The sequence below is a fragment of the Elgaria multicarinata genome, chromosome 10, assembly GCF_023053635.1.
Source record: "Elgaria multicarinata webbii isolate HBS135686 ecotype San Diego chromosome 10, rElgMul1.1.pri, whole genome shotgun sequence".
NCBI classification, from domain to species: domain Eukaryota; kingdom Metazoa; phylum Chordata; class Lepidosauria; order Squamata; family Anguidae; genus Elgaria; species Elgaria multicarinata.
In genome coordinates this window covers 26,158,485-26,181,035 of record NC_086180.1, presented here as the reverse complement: position 1 = coordinate 26,181,035, position 22,551 = coordinate 26,158,485, and the positions used below count along the sequence as shown (strand labels likewise).

General features: G+C 40.2%; 1 protein-coding gene across 5 annotated transcripts in view; it reads left to right on the top strand.

Moving 5' to 3' along the window:
• Positions 1–22,551, top strand: part of PPP3CA (protein phosphatase 3 catalytic subunit alpha) — a 220,025-nt gene that overhangs the window by 73,339 nt on the left and 124,135 nt on the right. For all 5 annotated transcript variants that reach the window (XM_063135935.1, XM_063135933.1, XM_063135932.1 and 2 more), the window contains exon 2: positions 17,175–17,375. In XM_063135935.1, the coding sequence (XP_062992005.1) occupies positions 17,175–17,375 (201 nt within the window). The remainder of the gene's footprint in view (positions 1–17,174; positions 17,376–22,551) is intronic.

Sequence of the window (22,551 nt, the reverse complement as noted above, 5' to 3'; positions counted from 1 at the left end):
ATATCAGTAATTTTCCAGGAAGTGTCAAACAGTAGTTCCACTACCAGGTTCCTCAAAGCCACTGGATCACTCTCTAGCAAGCTACCTCCAATTTAAAGGAAAATGGTATCGAATGTATGTCCCCACCTGTCTTCCATTTGCTCTTGGGTGATGTAGTTCCCTGGCAAGTCTCCATCCAGGCACTGACCAGATCCAGCCTGGGATCATGTGGTTACCCACCATGTTGTCAAACCTCTTTTATAATATAATACAATAGATCCCATTTACTTTATGCATCCCTCAGTGTCCAACATCATGTGAGCCTTTCAAAAAGTCTTGAATAGCCAAAACCTTGGAGAAATGATGAGATCACAGGCCTTCAATCAAATATAGCAAGCTTAGATGGTGGTGGGGACATAAATTGAGATCTACTTCTACTACATTAGAGAGATAAGCATCCAGTTTTAAAATCTTTACTAGAGAGCGCATGCAGACTCAGGAAGTAAAACAGGGTATAAAAAAATCAATTTGAGCTGACAAACTGATCTTGATCTTGGCGTAATGGTGGTTGCTTTGACTCAAGCATGTGGTTTGCAATTGCTTTCTCATGAAAACTGCAGCACTTAACATTGGTTTCTGCAATCCTGTGACTTCTCTGGTATTTCACATGTGTCTTAAAGTGTGAAGAGAGAGTGGGTTGGGAAGTAAAACCTCTCAAGTTCAGAAAAATATATAGTTATTTAGGGAAAGCATTGAAAACAAATTTGCACGAAGTATAGTCATATATGTATCCATTTTTATCCAGTGTGATGTTTTTCCTTTGGTGGTACAATTACATGAGATTTTTGAGGAATTGCTGCACTGTGGGAAATCATTCTTGTACAACATAGATAGTTCGTGCTCCCCCTCCACTTTCCTGAAATCAATACATTTAAACCTTACACAAGAATATGTGTAACGATTTATATAACGTTTCATACCTTTATTGTGAAGGTCTTTATTTTGCGATGCTGCTGAAAAAGGGCTGAACATCTGTTTGATCATTCTCTGGGGAGCTTCACTGTGGAAAGCAAGATCTCACCACCTTTTCTTGACTGTGGTGATCCAGTCAAGATTCACAGACAGGGGTGGCAGTTTTCTGTTTGTGTTGGTTTCTCCAGGGCTCAGTATTTCTTTAAAGGGAACTGATTATCAGTCCCTTTAAAGAAAAGTATTGCAGAACTCAAGCAGTTTCATGTAGACCACAGACCTGTCTGGACCACAGAATATCGCTAGATGTGATACTGTGCTTTAGAACCAAGTTCATGTAACGAGGCCCGGTCAGACACCTGCAAAGGGCTCACACACCAGCAAAGACCCTCTGACAAGAGTCCCCTAAACTTGTTCCACATCATCATTGCAGCCTGCTTGTTCACTTGCCTCTCGCGCTATCCTAGATAACGGTGACGGTGAGAACAAGGCCTAGTAAATGCCACTGTCTACTTGTTCACTGGCTCTTTGCCTGAGAAGCTATCCTTGATAGTGAGAAGGTAAACTTCTAAGGGAGAGACCCTAATGAGAATGGCTTCCCCAAGGGCCCTCAAAAATCTGGTGCTGGCACTAAGTGTATGCAGTGGAGGGGTGGGGATGCTTTACTCTGCTGCTCTTTCTGTAAAGTTGGATTTGAGCATGGCTTTCTGCTGAATGGTATGAGTTAACTGTGTACTGGACCTGCTGCATTTGCTGGGAAGAATAAAGTTAAGCAAATAACTGCTGGAAAGTGAACTGAATATCTTCTTTTGGGTAAAGGGTACATGAATCAGATAAAGAATTTCCGAAGGTGGGACTGGGCAAGAGAAAGGCGAGTAGAAATCCACCAGGACAGTATTCTAGGGACACCCTAGTTATGTTGTACCGCTTGTCTGTAACTGATCTGAAAATAGATAGGTTTAGCAGCTGCTTTAACAGCTGAGCCCTGTCAAACTAGCAAGTCACTTTATATGCCTACACTCTTCCCAGTACAAATTGATGTCTAATGGACCAATTAATGGTGGAAAGACTGGTTCAGTTGCAGTGCATAAAATCAATGAATAAAGCAGCAGAGCTATGGTTAAGTAGTTGGGTTTAGATTCATCATTCTTGACCATAATCCATTACTGCCTACACAACAATGCCATCCATTGTCCCCCAAGGCGCAAGTAAAAAACCTAGGATATCAAAATAGCTCTCCAGATAAGGCACCTTTTTTCCTGATACATAGATATTATCAGAAATCTGGTATCAGGCATATGTCCAATGAGTTTTTTGTGTGCAGCTCCTTAATGTTAGGATTATGGAGTCTTATTGACACTTTGTTGTTGTTGTTGTTGTTGTTGAGAACCAGCTTCTCCCTTGTCTTGCTATTACCATGTCTCATTTGGAAGCTCATCACACATACTCATTGTAAGTAGATGCAGGAGTATTATTTTTGTTGTTGTTGATTTTTTCCCCAAGCAGGGATGAGGCTTTCCTGTTAATTCCTGTGCTGTGTGCCTCTTTTTTAAGGGCCTAGGGCAGAGATCTAGGACCTAGGATTTTCTCCTTAGGGCAAGGTGAGCAGTATACAACAACTCTCTTCTACTGGCTGTCAGAAGCTATTGCAAGAAGGGAGAAGGCACTGCCTAAAATCCTGAATACCCTCCCAACAAAGTCCCAAATACCCCCCAAAATTTGTAAACAGCCCTCTGAGAAGCTGTATCAATGCTTTAGATATGGGACAATAGTTTCTGCACTTTTCCACAAAAGGAAAACCTCCAGGTATACTATCATATTATTGTTGATACAGCTGGTTCCATTTCCCCCCATGTTGCTTACATTCATTCACCTTGTGTGGTATTGGTTTCTTGTTATGCAGAATATAGTTGTGCAACTAGCCATGAGGTACCATTTATCTCATCCTTATTTACATATCTTTCAAGTAGGGTCTTTCCTGGCTTTTTTGGCTTTCAATACATTCGTCATCTGCATCTTCGTTATGCCTCAGTCTTGTGTGTTGTGAAAGCCTTGTCCTGTTTCCATGAAACTGACTCAAAGAAAACCGAATTTTAAAGAGATTATTTTTCTCTTTCCCATGCTCTCCCCCCCCCCCAAAAAAAAATCAATGAGCCTTGGACCAAAATAATAATTTTCCCAAGTACCAATGTCATAAGTAAATCATCTTCAAAAGGAACAGAGCTTCCATGTTTTAAATCCTCCCTGTTTAGACATACTTAAGCAATCTGTTTATATATTGTAGCATCTTTTAAGAATGATCATATACAGATAAACTATTGAAATCCTATGCATATTTAGTCAGAAGTAAATACCACTCTATTCAACAGAGCATACTCCCTGAAGTTGCAGTCCTATACATTATTATTATTATTATTATTATTATTATTATTATTTACATTTGTATACCACCCCATAGCCAAAGCTCTCTGGGTGGTTTATATAGGATAAAAACACTTAAAAACAATATACAAAAATTTAAAATCACAAAAACATACAATTTAAAACCATAAAAACATACAAAAACAAACCCTGGCTCATTACATATTGCTAAATGCCTGGGAGAAGAGAAAAGTCCTAACCTGGCACTGAAAAGATAACAATGTTGATGCCAGACGGGCCTCATCAGAGACATTGTTCCACAGTTTTTTTTTGGGGGGGCACCACAGAAAAGGCCTTCTCTTGTTGCCATCCTCTGAGCTTCCCTCAGAGTAGGCATCCGGAGGAGAACTTTGAATGTTGAGCGCAGTGTACGGGTAGGTTCATGTAGGGAGAGGCGTTCCATCAGGTATTGTGGTCCCAAGCTGTGTAAGGCTTTATAGGTTAAAACCAGCACCTTGAATCGGGCTCAGAAACATACAGGCAGCCAATGCAAGCGGGCCAGAGTGGGTCTTATATGTTCGAATCTTCTGGTCCTTGTTATCACTAGCCACTGCATTTTGCACAAGCTGCAGCTTCTGAACCATCTTCAAAGGCAGTCCCACGTAAAGTGCATTGCAGTAATCTAACTTGGAGGTTACCAGGGTGTAGACAACTGAAGCCAGGTTATCACTGTCCAGATAGGGGCATAGCTGGGCCACCAACCGAAGCTGGTAGAAGGCACTCCATGCCACCGAGGCCACCTGAGCCTCAAGTGAAAGAGATGGTTCTAGGAGAACCCTCAAGCTATGAAACTGCTCCTTCAGGGGGAGTGCAACCCCATCCAGAACAGGAGTAAACCCCATTGAAATCAGTGGGATGTACTTCTGTGTAGACATGTATACGATTGCACTGTAATTGTTCTTGGAATTGCAGTTTTAGTAGGATGATTGATTTTATTTTGATTTTATTATAAATATAAGCTGAAAGATAAAATACTGGCATTCATTAGAATTGCAAACAGCCATTTTATTTGGCAATAAAAATGGTGGAAATGATATTTTTGAATAACATGGTTAGGATGAGAACACTCGTGATTACATTTAACTCCAATAGGAGAAAAAGCACTGAGAAAAATGATTTCTGAGAGAAAAGCAGTGTAGAAGCGCTTCCCTAAGCCCTTGGTGCTCTTTAAATCTATCTTACATCTTATTTTATAGCATAACCAGGGCTTGACGGTGATGTGTCATATCTAGTTTCAGCTTTTTACCTCATAAAGTGTTCCATGGTTGTTGGTTTAGAGTTTAAAGCGTATATATGCATATGTAAAATTTCTTTCTTCTTCTTCTTTGGCAATCATTGAATAGCAAACATCTCAAAGAAAATTAATTGTAAGAGGGTTTATTTTACTTATACCTCAAACCATTTTTCCAAATTGCTGTTCAGATTGCCGTTCTAGTTGCCCAATTTGTTAACCTAACTAGATAAAAATGTGCGGTGGGGGGGGGGGATTTTTATCAAAAGTAATTTGAAGATTGTTTACTAAACTAGAAATACTTTATGAGAACAGAGAAAATTAAGTGCCCGGCATTTATCATAGGTAATGTTTTATAACCACTGTAGCTGAATAGTTTTCCTTGCATGAAAGTTACTAATGCAGTAATTGATTAGAACCTGTAAAACAGAGATCCAGTAAAATTAATCTCTGCAATAATATTGTCATTAGTGTCTCCTGTTTCCCTCCAGTCCCGGGATGAATAAATTTATGTGAATTGGATCAGAGTTACAAAAATAATTTGTGGGCTTCCTTAAATTGGTGATGGACACAGTTTAAGTCAAAGACAAATGTTCTGTAGGATGTACTCTCAGCTTAAGTAGTGCACTAAGTGAGGTGATTATCTATTGTATACTGAATATTCCTCTTCTTTATAGTAGGCATTATGCACTTTGAGCTCTTCTTGTTTGCATTTGAGATATTCCTGGCTCTGAGCTGCTAAGTGTTGCAGTAAACATTGTATTATCTTGTGTGTCTTTTGATGCCATTTTTTGCAAAGGGCAAGGAACACCCCCTTTGGCTTTTATGGAAATATGAAGTTAGTGCATGGGGTTTAACTTCATCTAGGACCATAGCTAGACCTAAGGTTTATCCCTGGATCATCCAGGGGTCAAACCTGTTCATCTAGGTGCCACACAGGGGATCCAGTGCTCAGGCAGGGGTGAACCCTGGATGATCCCAGGATAAACCTTAGGTCTAGCTGTGGCCCTGGTTTCACCCTGGAAAGAGTGCCTTTGAACATGTGCAGATCAATTCCCCGGCCCACCATTACTGGGGTTACCCATATTTAGCAATAGAAAGCAAGGCTTCTGGTAAGAAAGCTTTGGTGTTGGAAGCTTTCTTTTTACAAATTAAGCCTTTGCGTGTATGCAAGTATCACACTGGATTATTATGAAACATGGGGTGATGAGAGGCACTGTGTGCTAAAAAGACAAAGCCACAGATAGTCCTTGTGTGGAAAGAGAGAATGGAACTTAATGCCACTTAATCAGCATAGTAATCTGAACACCTTGGTCACCTTAATCTGAGAAGAGATGATCACAAGAATAAAAGAGAAAGGAAATTAGAGCCATGAAGGAGATTGTGGCTTTATTCAAATGTGCTATCAAATGTGACTCAGTGGTGAAAATTTTCTTCTTTCATGTATTTGGTAAAGAATAATATAAAGGGCTAGAGTTGTGTGGTTCTTTTGAAGCCCGAAACCAAATGATTATACTGTTGTCTTTCCAAGTTATTTCCTCATTGCTGATTGAGATATTCAAATAAAATGGTTGAACAGCTTATAGGAAGGTTGCAGAATGCATGCTGCGCCATGGTGAAATCAGCAACAACTTTACTCCTACCTACACAGAATTGCCCACACAAACTCCTGGAACGCTCAGTGGGAGTTTAACTAGGTACAGTTGGACTTGTGTAATTAGCTTACATTTTCCCAAACCCTTTCCTGAGCTGTAAAATGTCAAACATTTAGCTTTTTAAATGTAGCCACCATGGTGCCTGAAACATCAGGAGCCAGGAAATGGTTGCTTTTCAGATACAAAGCAAATGTGCATAGAACACTTGTATTAAGCTACAGGTAATGATTGTAACATGGCTTGAATGTCACAGCACTGTGGTTATTCTGTACAAGAAAAAAAAATCAGCATTTGGCAGGGCACAAAAGAGCTGGGCTTCAATGCAGTTAGGGGGGATTGTTTTGGGGACGTTTCAGAGTGCTTAAGGCTATTCTTCTCAAATGAAATGCTTTTGAGGTTGCTGAGTCCAGAACATATGGCTCTGTGGGATGAGGATTTTTGATTTTTGTTCTTCTTGTTGCCTGCCTGTGAGTAGGAGAAAGCAAGGGAATTTCTTTCCCATTTTAAGCAGGGAGCTGGTGTGCTGTTCTGGAATATACGAGGCGTTTAAATATGGATTGTTGCTGCCTGAGGGGACAATTTCTTCTAGGAGAGAAAGTGTATTATCAAATCCTGAGTAACTCCTACAAGGGAACATGAACTTGTATAGGAAGCCTGACCAAAGTAAAAAAATAATAATAACTGTGCAAACCCCTCCTCAGGTTGTAACCAGGTGTCATCAAAAGGCACTTAAAAAGGTACTAAAAACCTGGATGGACAAATCTGTCAGTTTTGGTTTCATCCACATTTTTTTAAAAAAATAAAAATAAAAATCTCAAGTTCTCTCTCTCCCAAATATTAATATTTTTTTTTGCAAATGATGGTAAATTCTTATAAAAAATGAACTGAAACACATTTATTTCCTATTCCATATAAGGAGGACTCCAAGGACACATTTAGAGAGTATCCAGGAAAGTGGATCTAGAATTTAGCTTTAATTATCTCAGGTTCCGAACAGCCGAAAGCCCAAATCCTTCAGTGAACATTCAGGACACTTTGCACACTTTTTCTGTTTACAAAATGTGGAGAGGGTGGGATATGAAAATTTTAGATTTTATTTATTTATTTATTTATTGACCTCTTGCAAAATGAGAGTATTAGGGCTAGTTGTTAAGAAGGGTGCACTAGGTGGCCTTTGGTCCTTACAGTTTCTGATTATATGCCTTGAAGTTGTGCTAGTTTTCATTGTAAGTGACATTGACATATAAGGAGAGGTAAAACAAAACTTACTAGTTTAAGACCAGAGAAGTTTGTGTCATCAGGTATATCCCTAAGATGTCAATTTACCTAAAATGTATTAAAGCTGTTACATTTTCCACTGTAGCACAAGGCTTTGGTATATGTGGTAGGGTGTTGTTCTTGCACTGATGCTTTCTGTTGAATTAATTGTTCTTAAATCGGGTGTAGCTGTTCTATGTTCAATATCTAATAAAAGCAAAACCTGTCAACACACTGCTTGGAAGCTTATGGAACAAACTTGGGTGGGACATGAAGTTCAAAAGCAAATTCCACTGATGGAGGTCAGGAAGTTGCTATCAGGTTTTCCAGTTGTAATCCTGTATGCTAGTATACTACACTTAAAGGGAGTTCTGTTGAGCTTGTCTGTGCCTCCCTGTGTTTTTTAAAAAGTTTTTTTTTAAAAAAAAAACCCAAACCCTATTGACATGAAATAGGAGATAATGTGTGTATGGAAGATATGTAATAACCAGCAGTGCTCTAGTATACAAGAGGATCATCTGACCCCTGAATCAGCTTTGTGCAGGGAATTGCAGCGGGAAGGAGGAAGCGAGAAATATTATTATTATTATTATTATTTATTGCATTTTTATACCGCCCAACAGCTGAAGCTCCCTGGGCGGTTCACATTTATTAATAAAAATAAATAAATAAATAAATAAATAATGGTTGTGGGGAAAAGAATTGACAAAATGGTACCAGTGGAAAACCTATGGCAAACACTATATACACACACATACATTTTGTGTTCCACTGATCTAGTTCTTTGAACTTCAAGTCAGAAGGTTTAATTTATTTATGTCATTTATACCACCTGCAATATAAGAACAAGAAGGCTGATCTGCCTATGTATCCTCTCGTAGTTCTCCAGTGTAGCACTTTGTTTGGCCGGCTCCTCTACTATAAGTGGGCCGTGACTATGTTGTTTCTTAGCAACCATGGGCTGTCATGACTCACTTTCTATGTACTTTATGTCACCTGTAACAACCAACTCGGCAAAATAAGTCTAAAATAGCTGTTATTTCACAGCAATTGTTCTCTGGAAATATGCCTTCATATTTCTCTTGTCTTATTCAAGCAGATGAAAAATTCATGCTTTAATTATGCCTGGCTGACAACGTTTATGACACTTTCCCCCTCCAAAAAAGAGAAATATTGGCCACTGGTTTGCTTTTTGTATAATGCTTTTCCTCCATAGTTAACGCATAGTACAATGTGTATCTCAAAGAATTTAATCTAGAATATAATACAATCCCCCCACCCCACTCCTTTGGCTAGAATTGTATTTGGACCATAGCAATGTCCAAAACATTAACAGCCATGGTATTTTATATTACGGGTGTAAGACTTCAGAAGGTTTGGTTGACTTCATTTTGAATAGTGAATTTTGGGGTAAACGTATTATTTTTATTATTATTTTATTTCATTCTATACTGCCCCATAGCTGAAGCTCTCTGGGCGGGTTACAACAATTGATAATTACATTGCAATCTGATGTACGTTTTTAGGGGAAATTGTAAAACTACATGTTACATTCATTGTGTAGTGTGCAGCCCCCCCCCCCACATTTTGTTTACTCTAAAGTAAGTGCTTGGGCCCATGATCTTGATAGGGAACACCATGGACAGAGAAGGAAAATTTAGTCCTTCCCAACCAGTCTCTATTGAAGTCAACAAAGGTTCCTCTCTTTTTTAACTGAGCACCAGGATTTTGGGAAGAAAGCAACTGGGGAGGGATGTATTATAAATTTCCCCTTCCTATATGGAATGGTCTTAATCCAGATCTGTGGCCCGTATACTTACCTTGGAGGAGGAAACAAAAAGTTGAGGGGAGCTGCACACTACATAATTAGTTTGATCTTAAGACTAAGCTATTGTCTACATCAATACCAATAAATATAATATGTGAAACAGGAGAGCGTCTTTAGGAAATGCAGGAAATTATTTATTTGAGATGAACCAGATTAGAGCAGGTCTTGAAACCTTTTCAGGAATGTGAGGTATTCTATGTCGCCTTTAGACCCAGGCCATAGCGTTGTTTTCTAGTAGGAAAGCTTTACAGAGCTTGACTGGCTAGTGCTTAGATTAGAAATGAATACTAGAACAAGTAAAAAAAAGGTTACCCACTATGGCAATGGCATTTGAAAAGCTGCTATGTTGCTCTCCCAGCAAAAAGAAGCATTTGTTCATCTCCATTCCTCTTAAACCATGCATGGTTCAAGCAACAACATATGGGCACCTCAAGACACAGACATTTAATATGATCTTTGGATACACAGAACCTGTTGTTGTAAGCGTGGCGTCGTCTGTGGCATGAAGACATAATCTGGTGGGGGGGGGGAATTAATGGTTCACCTTACTCTTTTCTGGAGCACCAACGAAACACTAGCCTCATCTACACGAAGCAGGATATTGCACTATGGAAGCGGTATGAAAGGGGTACATAAAAGGCGGGAGCCACACTACTGCTTTTATAGCACTATTGAAGTGCACTGACAACAGTTGGGGCCCACTGACACATACCATATACTGCTTTCATACCGCTATATCCTGCTTGGTGTGGCTCCTGCCTTTTATAGACTGCTTCCATAGTGCAATATCCTGCTTGGTGTAGATTAGGCCATAGTCATTATTAGGGTTTTGTTTATTTGCCTTGATTGGATATTGGGAAATCCATGTGAGAAGTGCATCATGGCATTGGCTCATCTTTCTAGTACAGGAAAGCTTACAGGGACAATGAGGTGAAAACAATTTGTGTTTTCAACTTGTTGCAGTATCATCTAGGGAACCAGGATCCCCAAGAGACAGATTCTACAGATTAAAAGGCAATCCCCAATAGTTTCCTCTTTCTTTTGAGTCTTGACGGAGATGTCACATGCAGGTTGAGGTAGAGGCAGCAGGACCTTTTCTCTGGTTTTATGTGGTGTGTAATAGTGAAAGACAATATAAACAGCCCAATTAGTCAGGTTTTTCCTCCCCAGTCTGGAGCACTGTTAGGTATGTGCAAAACGGCTAAACTTTTTGTAACATGGAATATCAAACATGCCTGCAGCTGTGAGCAGATCTTCACTGCTGAGGCTTTCAAAAAAAGGATTGCTATGCAGACAAAAGCAAAACACTTTTAAGAACCACTCCACACAATGTAAGTTCCCTGAGTTGGCTGGGGACTCTTATTCTCTAAAGCACTTTTTTTTTTTTTACTGATGATGCTATAGAAGTAGATTATTAAAAAAAAAAAAGTAAGCAATTTACAAGTAAAAAGCATGTCAGTAGTGAATATGTGCGACAAGAAATGCACATGAGATCGGGCTTGCTGGCTTGGTTTGCCCGCAACTTCCTATTCATATGTTCACGCTGTAACAACCATGGCTTTGCTGCAGAATGATGTGTGAGTCATACCTTTAATCTCATTAAAATCAATGGGACATAACTGTGAGCTAGGAATGCAATTAAGGTATCCGTTCATCAACTTGTGTGGGATTTTTCAAGTGAAAAAGCCACATTGAATTAAACCTTGGTCTTTCCCCTGCTCCTTTAGTGCCTTATTAAATGCCAGTATTAGCTTCTTCTCAATGACTAAAGTTTCTTTAGTTTGTGCTGTTAGTGAATGTTTTCCCCCCCCTCTAAATTAATTAACATACATTTTAATTAACAAATAGCAAAACGGGGGTAACTGTTAGCACAATTTACTGCTGATGTGAATGGCCCTTTTGCTTATCTTAAGCTTTACAAAGGATTGCCAGAGATAGCACTTTTCCATTTTATTGCCGTATGGACCTATACCCCCCCCCCCTTTGTGCCTATGTATGTATATACTTGCAAACTGAAGTGGATACTTGTCCTTGAAAGTTTATGCCACAATAAATGTATTAATCTTCAAAGTAGCAAAGGATTTTTTATTGTGTTTTCAGCAATGGACTAACCACTCTGGAAATTGTGTTTTCTATGCTACCAAGAATTTGAAGCCCATTTTAAGAGTTTTCACCTGGAAGAGTAGTTACACCAGGTGACTGGTAGGAATCATATTGTAGGAATCATTACTGCCCTCTCTTGGTGATGGCATGAATTGCGATGTTTAATAGAGCCCTGTTTTATGTCCTTTTTGGTTTTATTATAAAATATGTACATGACTCATACAATTTATATGAGAAACCAAGGAAGGCAAGTAGTCAATCACTTATTGCTCTGCCTTTTTTCTACAATGTTCTAATTAACCATTAATAATCTGCAGCTGGAAAATATTCATAATTAGCTTGTATCACATGGATGCTAGTGGCTTACATAAAGTAGTATTTTCAGTTTCGAGCAACAGAAAATACTATTGTGCTGTGTTTTCAATAACTCAAAAGGTGTTGTTTTTAAAAAAGTATTTACTGCTCATATTTAATGGCACAGTTTCTTGTGGCTTTCTTGACTACTTTGTTAAACATGCCATTAAAATATCTATAATGTAATGTCACGAACAAAAACTAATATTGTGGTCATTCTGTTTGACGTGCCAACCTGTCAGTTCTCTTCTCCAGACATATGATTAAATTATGATGAAGCATAATTACTGGTGTGCTATAATATATTTGACCACTATCAACTATAAATAACTATGAACTTTAAAAAACCTAATGTTAGTTCTGTGTTGAATATGGGTGAATATTTATGATTTCTTTTTCATTTATTTCTGATATTTACAAACAGCTTTTCCACAAGTGTCACCAAGGCTGTATACAATAATTCAGATTAAAAACAATAATACATAAAAACATAAAAGCAATAAAACTTTAGAACAACATTCAAGGCTGAAACAGACATTACTTTAGATATGTATCTAACAGCTACATCTCTCCCCCTCCCATTTTTACTCAAGAGTAGATGCAGGGCCCCTATCTTGACTGGTACCTTAGCTTTGGTTGGTAGGGAGGCTTTTAAGATCTCGATTGGGCTTCTTTCGAGTAAAATTCGAAAAAAAGACATAGCTGCTAGACACACATTTAAAGTAATTTCTGTTTTGGCCTTAAAACCAGTGGAATTAAAGGTTTCAGCCTTCCAGTTGTGCAAATCAAACTCAAGGCAACTCACAAATAAAAAATAAATTGAAGTAGTTTGTGTGAACATGATTCACTTTCAGAAATTCTAGTTCATTGGTTGCAGATTTCCTGGTTGAGGGAACTGTACAGTTTCAGGAAGATAATAATAATAATAATAATAATAATAATAATAATAATAATAATAATAATTTATTTATTACCCACCTCTCCCTCTGGATTGAGGAGGGAACAACATAGAATACAAAATATTATTAAATACATAAAACTGATTAAAGCATATAAAAACCAATACATTATTAAAATAACAGCCAGACATCTTAAAACTCGACTGGGTAGGCCTGCTTGAAGAGATCAGTCTTTATTGCTTTTTTTATATTTAGAAAGACTGCTGAGTTGGCGGATCTCTCCTGGCAGGTCGTTCCACAATCTGGGAGCAGCAGCAGAGAAGGTCCTCTGGGTAACAGTTGTTAATCTAGTTTTTGCTACCTGAAGTATATTCTTCCCAGAGGACCTGAGTGTGTGGGGCGTATTGTACGGGAGAAGGTGATCCCACAGGTACCCTGGACCCAAACCATGTAGGGCTTTAAATGCAATAACCATCACTTTATACTTTGCTTGGAAACTAATTGGCAGCCAGTGTAATGATTTTAAAGCTGGTGTAATATGGTCACCCCTAGATGTACCAGTGACCAACCTGGCTGCCATATTTTGCACTAGTTGAAGTTTCCAGACTAGATACAAAGGTAGCCCTATGTAGAGCACATTGCAGAAGTCGAGCCTCGAAGTTACCAGCACGTGCACTGGGTACAGATGTCCATTTCTCATAAAATGTCATGTCCTTGCAGAATTTAACCTGCCTTTCTAGACATGGGTCTGCTCCAGTATAAACCTTCCAGTACTCTAGGCTAGTATTAGATACATTGTGGGGTAAGTCAAATCCTCCTTCCTCATTCCGCTGTATTGGTGGGGAATTCCATATGCCTGCTATTCACATTGACTCCAATCCCAGTTCCCTTATTTCATCATATTGTGCATTAGTGGCCAGGGCTGAATCAGCAATCACAAACAGAGGTTGATGTGGTGGAAGGTCAGTGCGGATGTGAAAGGGTAGAGGGGTCTGAGGCTCAGTGGGCCTGACATGGTCGAATGTGGTTTGACTTGTCCTGCTTTACCCAATCTGGTGCCCTCCAGATGTGTTGGACTATAACTCCCAATATCACAACACATCTGGAGGGCATCAGGTTGGGGAAAACCGGACTAGACAGAAATGTCACTTAATATTGAGTGTTGCAGTTCAAAACTGAATCAGTAGATTCAATTGTGCATCCCTCCTGGACCATGTACATATACATATATGCAAACCTAAAAGGGTTGCCCTTGTGTGTAGTGTAAGCTAAATAGAAGCCAGACTGTCTTGTTAAAATGTCAGGAAGCTAAAGGAGAAAACAATAGTACATGGAGCGTGTGCCAAGAATGGTGTTGTGTTCCCCTCTGCTGGCACCGCAGCGGCTGTTTAATTAAGAACCTTATTCCCATAGCTATGCTGAGAACATTGGTGTTGTTGGCACAGACAACACTAAACAAAACCATTAACCATTTCTGCTACATTGGAGCATGGCATTTCTCTTGTTGGCGATTTTTTTTAACACTTCAGAGTCAGAAAATTCTAAAGGAAGTTTAACTGCAAGTAGCTCAGGCCTTAGCTAAACCTAAGGTTTATCCCGAGATCGTCCCGGGGTCATCCCTGTTCATGTAAATGACACGCAGGGGATCCCGGGAGCAGGCAGGGACAATCCCAGGATAAACCTTAGGTCTAGCTAAGGCCTCAGTCGCTGTTTCCCCAACCTGGCATAGAAATAAAAACTTCATGCTGCAATTTTCTCAGTAGGATGTGAGCTTGATTTCTCATCCTTGCCTTATATTTTTTTATCATGCTGTTTTGTTTTACTTTTGAAATAAAGTAAAAAAAAAAAAGGTAACAAAAAGAAGAACAAATAATAATATAACAAGATCACTAAAGAAATAAATACACTCAGTAATTATAAGACTTAGGCCTTAGCTAGACCTAAGGTTTATCCCGGGATCGTCCCTGCCTGCTCCCGGGATATCCTGTGTGTCATTTACATGAATAGGGATGACCCTGGGACAATCCCGGGATAAACCTTAGGTCTAGCTAAGGCCTTAGTCTGTCACCAATATGCTTGTGGAACACCTAAGTAGAACTTCACTGTTTAATGAAAGAATGAAAATACAAGCTATACAGCACATATAAGGAGTGAGTGCAAGTGTGTATTGTTTTGGGTGTGTGTATATGGATATATATTTAGTCAGGAAAAAATATAGCGAACTGTACTTGGTTGGAATTTGATCAAAAGCTTGAAGGATTTCAATACAAGAAATAAATGGAAACCGTGTTGGCATAATATTTTTCTTAAGATTAGAATTCCTTGTTTGCTGCACTTCCTTTCCGTTCCACTAACTTGTAGAAGAAGCTGACTGGTGTCATGGATGTTTTTGTTTTGTTTTTAGCATGTGAATAGAAGCCTGAAAACCATAAGTGGGAGCCGTAAGAGAACTCGCTTATGTTTTTGGCACACATCAACTGTTTTACCTTCATACTTAGAGGCACTCCAGTTGTACTCCCAGTTTGAACTGAACTGAATGACATACTTGATGTAGGAGGCAGCTCTGCAGCATATTTCATCCAGTAGATCATGTACCTACAAGGGAACAGTGGCCTTGGATGTTCCTTTTACAAATAGCATGGAAGTATTTATGGTGGCTAGTACAAAACCTGGGATAAAATATTTGCAAACTTGTAAAGGAAATATTTAATAATTTGTATTGGTTGGTTGGTTTGCTTGTTAAATTTGGGGGGATTCTAGCTATTGAAGCATAGCTCAGATTTAATCCTCACATTTTAAGAGGAGATGGTTCAGTAACTGCTTATAATAGTGAAGTTTAAGTGTTCTTGAAAGGTTCCCCTTCTTCTCCTTATTGAGTACAGCCTGCTCTCATTCATTTGGAGCCCTTTGTTGAGTCCCGAAAGGCGGCATCTATATTATATATAAATACCTAGATAATATCTCTCTTTCCTGCGAAGTTGCTTCCTTAGCTCACTTAGTAATTTTTATAGCCAGTTCAACCATTTTTCAAAGGATGTTTTCTTCACTCATGGCGCTTTGACTTCTTTACCTTTTGAAATATACTTTCAAGGAGTTTCAATGTCCCATCCTTGAGTGAAGAGAAATGTAGCATCCAAAACATCTCTTTGAGATGGCCTTTCCCAATCTTGTGTTCTAGATGTTGTTGGATGACAACTCCCAGCTCTGACTGTGGATGATGGAATTTGTGGCCCAACACCATCTGGGGATCCCAAGGTTGGGGAAGTTTGCTTCTAGTCTTAAAGTTTAACATGTAGAAGCCTCCAGTGTTGCTCAGTTAACTCTAGGAATTGCAATCATAATGGGAGCTATACTCCATTTGAAATGACTGGCCTCTACATATTGTAGATATACTAGTTCTGAATCCTCCCCAGAGCTTTTCATTCACTTTTCTATAATCTGAGCCACCCACAGCAGCAGCAGCAGCTTGGATCAGTATAATTACCCTGCAGCTGGCAAGGCAGGCAGCCTCTAATGCCACTCCAATTTAGTTGCTTGGGAAAAGGGGTTAAGCTGGGATAATGCTTCATCTTGATCCTCGAAACGGAGAGCGTCACCTCTCCTGCTTTCAGCTAGGAGCAAGAAAGTGAAAGCAGTAGTATCGCGTGAGTTCTGAAAAGTCTATCTCTGCTACGTGACAATGGAGACTTTGCCCTACGCTCTTGATGAGGATACATTTTTAATGTTGTAGTTGGTTTCCGAAATATCAGGATTGTCATCCTTGTGGGTCTATGATCATTTGAACACTTCTTAAGAGAGGTGTGCTTGCTTGCACGCCAGCCAATGCCATTATAACTATTGCTGAAGCTACCTGAACTACTGTAGGGGTCTGTGCTTTATCAGAACATATTCTGTAGTTGCTGAAAGGTCCATTGGTAAAACCCAGCATTGCGAAGAGAAGAGGCAGTAGAGGAGAATTCAGAGTAACTACAGTTGCCCATCTTGGACATGAGTACTTTAGATGAAGTGCCCTTCTCAAAAGTTGCATCCACCATGCTCCCTTATCCAGTGCTAAGATTATTAGAGCTCTTTGTGTATTAGACTAAAGTTGATAATAGCTCTAATTGTATGATTTCATGTCTGATTCTTGTGTTTGGTTGTTTGTTGTTTGTTTGTTTTCTTTTTATGGATCTATAGATCGCAATAAAGAAAGTAAGTAGTGCTAAGATCCATGGATTTGCCATTGTTTTCTTTCCAGAATGAGAATATAATTAAGAGTTTAAAATAAATTTAAATGACTAAGGATGACAAAGTACTCGTAAGTGTTTAGGAAGCCTACTCACTGCATCAGGAAAGATTCTTACTGCCTAGCAGTCTGAATGAATACAGAGAATTTTTGAAAAACAGAAGGGTGACCAGTAGTAGAGTTAAAATGTTGTTTTTATCAGGACTAATGTGCTTACTTGATGTATTGAAACCATCTATCTTTGTTCTTGCAGCTGTCCCGTTTCCTCCAAGCCATCGGCTCACAGCTAAGGAAGTGTTTGACAATGATGGAAAGCCCCGAGTGGATATCCTAAAGGCACACCTTATGAAGGAAGGAAGGCTGGAAGAGAGTGTTGCTTTGAGAATAATAACAGAGGGTGCTTCAATTCTCCGCCAGGAAAAGAATTTGCTGGATATAGATGCCCCAGTCACTGGTAGGTGCAATTAATAAAGAAGAACTAATGGGGGCTCTGATACATTGTAACTGTAATATATATATTGTATAGCGCACAGAAGCCGTTACCAGAATTCTGATTTGTCACATACTAGAATGGAAGTCTTCTAGCCCAATGTGTGTTTCATGCTTTGTTTAATTTGTCAACTACCACTGACTGTCAGACAACATGCTAAGCCATGGCGGTTAAGTATTTTGAGCTTAAATGTTATGGTTTAGCGTGTTGTGTGAACCATTCCTAACCATGGTGGTTACATAACCACAGTTTAAACACACTCACCACCCATTTGCTGCAAAAGGGTTAGTGGCCTAACCACGGCTTAGCATGTTGTCTGAACTGTTAGACTGGCTTTGAAAGACCTTTGCTCTCTAAGTCAGGAAACAAAGAGAGCAAAGGTGAAAAAAGACACCAGGAGTGGGGAAACACTTTCAGCCTGAGGTCCAAATTCAGTTTTGGGAAAGCTCTTGGGGGCTGCATTCCAGTGGAGGGCAGGCCAAAGGAATAGGGCTAACCCTCTCCCTTGGCATATATTAGCTTAAAGCTGCCAATAAAGCTGCCCTAGCACCTCAGCCTTTTAGAATGGGGGAAAAAACTGCACAAAAACTGGGAAATCACAAAATGATTAGCCACTGAGGGAAAGAGGGTGGGGCGTGTCTCTTTGGGGAAACTCTGAAGGGCCAGACTTGGAACCCAGGAGACAGGACCAGCCCAAGACATTTTTCTGCCTGAGTTGAAGAACAAGATGGCACCCCTTCCTATTCCATGAACAAAAGCTGACTGGAGTGCCAGATGAATCTGTCTTCAACACTAATGATGGGACGATGTTCTCCACTGAACTTAAAGGCAGCAGGATTATGTAGACTAGAGGATGCGGAGTAGGCTTCAAGGCACTCAGCAATCTTCTTGAACACTTTGCTGCTGTCTCCCAACATCTGCTGCCTGAAGTAAATGCCTCACCCTGTCTAATGGTAGTTAGGGTTGCATATGATTGTACTGCTATCTTTTGCTCCATGCGGTCTGCAAAGTCTTTTAAGATGATCTATAAACAACCTGCATTAGCCACTGTTGTCCCTTCACACATCTCTCTATAACTATATGACAGATTTGTACATTGCCCCTGAGCCATATTTGAGGTTGTACTATGGTGTCCTGGATCAGTTTTCAGCAAGTACACAATGATGTGGCCCTGGGGCAGCCACTGTTATGTCCTCTGTGTTTTTGTGGACAGAGCGGCACTGTGACACCACTTAATGCAGATATTTGGAATTAAGTTCTGCTGAAATTGACAAGACTTGCTTTCAAGTAAACTACTGTTCTGCAACAATGTGTAAAGAGGATTAAAAAGGGATAATGTGGGGGTAAACGTCCGAAATCAACAAAAGGTTTGTAGGGAGTTGTAGCCAAGGAAGCTTAATTGGGAGTGTAAGAGTCTCCAAACCACAGTCTCTAAACCTGGAGAACAACATATGTCCAAATTTCTGTTTGATTTCTATAAGCCTGTGCAGAATTTTATGTGAGTTACATAGACATATCATTTGAAATTTCTGTACATGTGTATTATATGACCCCAAGCTAAAAATTACAGTGGTGTAATTGTTAAAAGCCACCCTGGTGTTTGTAATGATTTTGTGTGCTGTGGTCATATCAGCTTGTTTCATAAAGGTCATTGTGAGTTAAACAATGCTCAAATAGACATATCAATCAGCTGCGCATTTGCACAGATTTGCGATACTGCATGCTCCTGTATCTGAAAATAATCACTATGCATTAGTCCACACATGAATTTGTCCTTTTCTGAAAAGGTACACTATCAATTGGCTATGCTACTACTCCAGTTGAAGTCTATCTTACTTGTTATTAGTTAATATTTTGATAATTATTCTTAGTGCTCTTACTCCTTATAATGCTTATTTATTTATTTATTTATTTATTACATTTCTATACCGCCCAATAGCCAGAGCTCTCTGGGCGGTTCACAAAAATTAAAACCATTCAAAGTATAAAACAACAGTATAAAACCATAATATAAAATACAATATAAAAGCTCAACCAGATAAAAATAGCAGCAATGCAAAATTACAAATTTAAAACCATGTTATTTAAAATTTATAGATTGTTAAAATGTTGGGAGAATAAAAAGGTCTTCACCTGGCGTCTAAAAGCATATAATGTAGGTGCCAAGTGAACCTCCTTAGGGAGCTCATTCCACAGCCGGGGTGCCACAGCAGAGAAGGCCCTCCTCCTGGTAGCCACCTGCCTCACTTCCTTTGGCAGGGGCTCACGGAGAAGGACCCCTGAAGATGACCTTAGGGTCCGGGCAGGTACATATGGGAGGAGGCGTTCCTTCAGATAACCTGGCCCCAAGCCGTTTAGGGCTTTAAATGTCAATACCAGCTCTTTGAATCGGGCCCGGACCTGGACTGGCAGCCAATGAAGCTGGAAAAGGACTGGCGTAATGTGGTCTCGTCGGCCAGTCCCTGTTAGTAAGCGTGCTGCCCTGTTTTGTACCAGTTGAAGTTTCCAGACCATTTTCAAAGGCAGCCCCATGTATAACGCATTGCAGTAATCCAAACGAGAGGTTATCAGAGCATGGATAACTGTAGCTAAGCTATCTCTGTCCAGATAAGGGCGCAGCTGGTATATCAACCTGAGCTGATAAAAGGTGCTCTTTGCCACTGAGTTCACCTGTGCCTCAAGTGACAGTTCTGGATCCAAGAGCACCCCCAAACTATGGACCCGATCCTTTAGGGGGAGTGCAACCCCGTCCAGGACAGGGCAAACATCACCTCGCCGGACAGAAGAACCACCCGCTAACAGTACCTCCGTCTTGTCTGGATTGAGTTTCAGTTTATTAGCCCTCATCCAGTCCATTACCGTGCCCAGGCACTGGTTCAGAACAGCCACTGCCTCACCTGGGTTTGATGAAAAGGAAATGTAGAGCTGGGTGTCATCCGCATATTGATGACACCTCAGTCCACATCTCCGGATAACCTCCCCCAGCGGCTTCATGTATATGTTAAACAGCATAGGGGATAAAATAGAGCCCTGCGGAACCCCATGGCTTAGGTGCCACGGCACAGAGCAATAATCCCCCAGCACCACCTTCTGGAATCGGCCATCCAAGTAGGAGCGGAACCACTGCAACGCAGTACCTCCAACTCCCAGCTCAGACAACCTATCCAGAAGGATACCATGGTCGATGGTATCGAAGGCCGCTGAGAGGTCTAGGAGAACCAACAGGGTCGCACTCCCCCTGTCTCTCTCCCGACAGAGGTCATCCCACAGGGCGACCAAGGCAGTTTCCGTTCTAAAACCAGGCCTGAAACCCGATTGAAATGGATCTAGATAATCCGTTTCATTCAAGAGTGCCTGGAGTTGTCCTGCAACCACCCGCTCAAGCCCCTTGCCCAGGAAAGGGATATTAGCCACCGGCCTGTAGTTGTTAACATCCTCCGGGTCCAGGTTAGGCTTCTTCAGGAGTGGTCTAATTGCCGCCTCTTTTAAAGAGGCCAGCACCACTCCCTCTCTCAAGGAGGCATTTACAACCTCCTGGACCCAGCCGGCAATCCCCTCCCAGCCGGCGATCCCCTGTGCTTAAATACACAAGTAGTTCCTTCATGTGTAATATACATGTAATTCCATGCATGTAGAAGATATTTCCATAAATTCTGTACCCTGAATTCATAAACAAAGCTATAATGGCTTAAATATGCTCTTGGATGGGCAGCATGACCAAATTGGCATATTCCATTTGCCAGCATTGATTTGTGAATTGGTAGCTGGCTTGTTTGTGATTTTGCAAGGGAATATCCCATTTCAAAACACACACACATATCCCAAACAGAATCTTTGGATAAAAACCTTCCTTAGTGAAAGCTGAATGTGCCCTGAAAGTTAGGCTACGATCAGATTAATCAACCTGGATTTCTAAGCATATAATACAACAATTTATCTGTACAGATTTGACCTGGCCTATACCATGCGAAGAAGGGAGAGTAAGAAAACTTGTGTCCTGATTTTGGGGGGTGGGGGCTATGACTATCATAGTATCTGAAAATAAAAGGTGTGTTTATTTTTGTTTATGATTTCATTTATATCCCACCTTCCCCTCTCCAAGAAACTGAAGGCATGATCCTCATCCTCCTCTCCATTTTATCCTCACAACAACCCTGAGAGGTGGGTTGGGCTGAGAGTCCGTAACTGGCTCAAAGTCACTCAATGACCTTCATGACTGAGGGGGGACAAGAACCTGGGTCTCCCGAGTCTCAGTCCAACGGTTTAAGCACTACACTATACTGGCTCTCCGTTGGTTGCTAGAAGTGAAGTGTTTTGTTCCCTTTTCTACTACCCCACTGATTACATAGTCGAGCCAGCAGCCCAAAGAAACCTTCAAAAACTGCTTTAAGTATCTATATAAACTAGACATGTAAGATCCCTTTTTCTCTCACTGCAGCGTTTGCACTGTGTGGGTTTTTCTCCTCTTCTTTGTCCATTCTAGTTTTAAATTACTGCATTGAATCTTCCTGAGGCCCCCTTGGGAAATTATTGCAGCGGCTAATAGACCTTGGTTTCTAAATGTTACCCTGATGTTCAGCTGAAACTTTCCTCTGCTCAATTTCAGCCTGTTGTCAGTATCAAAGCTAACAGATTGCTCCTGGCTGCTATTGCAATATCGGCAGGAATTTTGTAAGTGATCAAGAGCTGCTCTAATAAAGGAGTTTCACAAATGAGCTGTACAAAAGCCAATATGACTGCCAAATAGATTGGAGTGTTTAATATTAGATGTTAAAATATGTTGTGTGGTGAGAAGACAAAGCAGAACGAACTCTGAGCAAATGTCCTAAGGGGGAAAGCAGACTTAGACTTCATTGATTTACAAACATATATTTGATCCTATATTCAGTTAATAAGGGTGGATTTTTCTGTTCTTAAAAGATACAAATCTCAAAGCGCTATAGATCAGTTTTGCAATCTGTGAAACATCATAGGATAGCCATATAAACAGAATTTTTAAGGTAGATTGGGAGCAGGGGAGAGAAATTTAGCTGCTTCTTGCAGTTTTATGCTTCATTCTCTAATTATGTAATCGTGGAGAATGTTAAAGTAGAGGCAATGGAGGCAGGCTTCTGTGTTATCAGATAAGGAAAGCCTCAAC